The following is a 2,522-nucleotide window of genomic DNA, read 5'->3' as shown; positions in this document are numbered from 1 at the left end:
CATAACTATTTAAATAAATTAAATATGATCAAATATATTAGCTAATAAACTTAAACTAAAAAGTATAATGTAAGAAATCTAATTATGACAAAAATAATTTAAAATGGAAATAATTTAAATATAATACTATATAATTTCAAATAGTCTGTAAACTTTTATAGAAAAAATATATTCTATATGTAGTATGAAGTGCCATTACAGCCTATATGCAATTTGTTGAACAAGCTCTAATTGAAAAATGAGACAAAATGAAATATATTTTAATCTATATGCAATTTATTATTATATATATATTAATAATTATTTATGGATTTTAATTTTTAAAGAATGTAACAAATTTATGTGATGTCACAAATGCCAAGAGTCATATTTAAAAGATTTTGATTTCTTATATTAAAAATAATCCGTATGTGCTTATTACAACATTCAATAAACGCATAAAAAAAAGAAAAAGAATATCAATGATATATACAATTTTTTTTTATAAAAAATTAATTTTAAATACATACTTAAGGCCTTGTTCTTGTAAAGTTTTTTATTTAATCTATACCAAATCACTTTTCTAATCAATCACTTTTCACCAATAACATCACTCATTTCATTAACCAAAATACTAAAATACCCTCTATTTTAAATTATTATTTTTTATTTTATTTATATATATTAATACCCTTTAAGTCTTTTTACCAAAAATAATCATTATTTTCTCAAAATCATCTACCATAATTATTTTTCTCTCTCCGGATTATTCAAATAACCTAATCCGAACCAATCCTAAATTTGAGATGTACTGTGAAATAAAAAAGTAAATAAGATATTATCTTCATTGAAGAAAACCTATAAAATTGCCCTTAAAACTTGTTTGCCACGACCAAATAAGTCCCTTAATTTGCAAAATATTAAAATGAACCCTTGAATTATTACGAATGTCTAGAAAGTTCAAAGAGAAAGATAATATTTTCACTCTTAAACTGTCGGTAGACACTGTTTGCTAAAAAATAAATTCATGTCGGTAAGGACCAAAATGCAATTCCTAGATAGCTTTTAATTATATTTTGGTCAAACAATATATTTTATTTTACCCAGTTTAACAGAATTAAAAAATATATATTTCTTTCAGGTGTAATATATATAAAATTTGTCATTTATTCAAATAATTTTAGCAATCTCTGTTAATTTAGCATATATTTTTATTTTTAGGTTTAAAAGTAATAAAATTATTTGAATAAATAAATATTATTAAATTTATTAATATAAATACCTAAGTAAAATTTTAAACATGATTTAATTTAAATAATATCTAAATAAGATAATTAAAAAAAAATAAGTAAATTTTTATTCTCCAAATCGTTTACAAACACAATCTGACTGGCCGAAAAAGATTAAACGCTACATACATTGTATGGGTAGTATCAATTTCGCTTGCTTATGAAAGAGTTTTTGGAATAAAATTCAATTTTTATTCCTAAACCCAAATATCTTATCAATCATCAAATTAAATAATTTTATCATTTAAATATCAAAATTATCCTCTAATTTTATCATATCTCTCTAAATTATCATTCTCTCACCTATATCATATCTTCTAAAGTCAAAAGTAAATTAGTCTTCAAATTTTAAAAACTAGTTTTTTCCTAATTTTTTCCGAAAAATAGTTTTAGGATAAAAACTAGATAAAACCCAAAAAATTCTTTACTCAAACAAGGCCTTTCACTCTTATTAACTTTAATACATTTTTATAATTAAAAAAACTGAAAACAAACAAGGTCTTAAGATTGTAATCCTGGGCTATAAATAACAATCAATGTCCTAATAGTTTCTCCATCCCCAATCAAATACAAGAAAATCCAATCAATTAAGAGAGAGAAAGTAAAAATGGCAGGAATAATGGAAAAGATCAGTGAGAAACTTCACATCGGAGGAAACAAGGATGGTGAGGACAAGCACAAGGTCGATGAACACAAGTCCGGCGAGCACAAGGGATCTGATGAACACAAGAAGGAAGAACACAAGGAAGGACTAGTGGAGAAGATAAAAGACAAGATCCATGGCGGCGAGAAAAGTGAAGAAAAAGGAGAGAAGAAGAAGAAAGAGAAGAAGAAGAAGGAAAAGAAAGAACATGGTCATGGTCACGATGAAAGCAGCAGCAGCAGTGACAGCGACTAGATCACGCCGGCCGGTCGGAATAAGATATTTTCATGAATAATAATAATAATTATAATAATAATTGTTCCTTCTAATTAATGTATTTTGATGAAGTTTGTTTCGGAACTGTTTTCAACTTATGGGAACTATTTGGTCTTTCGATATAAGTTTCTGGGTTTTTTTTAATTTTTCTTTTTAAAGAATTTATCAAATTAAAAATGATCAAACTGTTCATTAATACAATTGAATAAAAGGGTTTTTTTTGAAAAAACAATATATATATTAAAAGGTTATAATTAAAGTCAATAAAATAATACAAAACTGTAACTTAACAAAAAAAAAAATTAGTCAAAAGTCCGTTGAGATTGAAGAAAATA

At 24.5% G+C, this 2,522-nt stretch overlaps 1 protein-coding gene across 2 annotated transcripts; it reads left to right on the top strand.

Moving 5' to 3' along the window:
- Positions 1–1,812: 1,812 nt before the first annotated feature.
- Positions 1,813–2,312, top strand: LOC124936210 (dehydrin HIRD11-like). 2 transcript variants are annotated; one of them, XM_047476692.1, is made up of 2 exons: positions 1,813–1,980; positions 2,014–2,312. In XM_047476692.1, exons 1-2 carry the CDS (start codon positions 1,876–1,878, stop codon positions 2,164–2,166), a joined length of 258 nt encoding a protein of 85 aa, XP_047332648.1. In that variant the 5' UTR covers positions 1,813–1,875; the 3' UTR covers positions 2,167–2,312. The 2 variants fall into 2 exon arrangements, with proteins under 2 accessions (XP_047332648.1, XP_047332647.1); XM_047476691.1 differs by having other exon boundaries at positions 1,817–2,312.
- The last annotated feature ends 210 nt before the right edge of the window (positions 2,313–2,522 follow it).

This window comes from Impatiens glandulifera, chromosome 4, assembly GCF_907164915.1.
Source record: "Impatiens glandulifera chromosome 4, dImpGla2.1, whole genome shotgun sequence".
In the NCBI taxonomy this organism is placed as follows: domain Eukaryota; kingdom Viridiplantae; phylum Streptophyta; class Magnoliopsida; order Ericales; family Balsaminaceae; genus Impatiens; species Impatiens glandulifera.
Note: the sequence above shows the minus strand (reverse complement) of the source record. Positions and strands in the feature narration are given on the sequence as shown.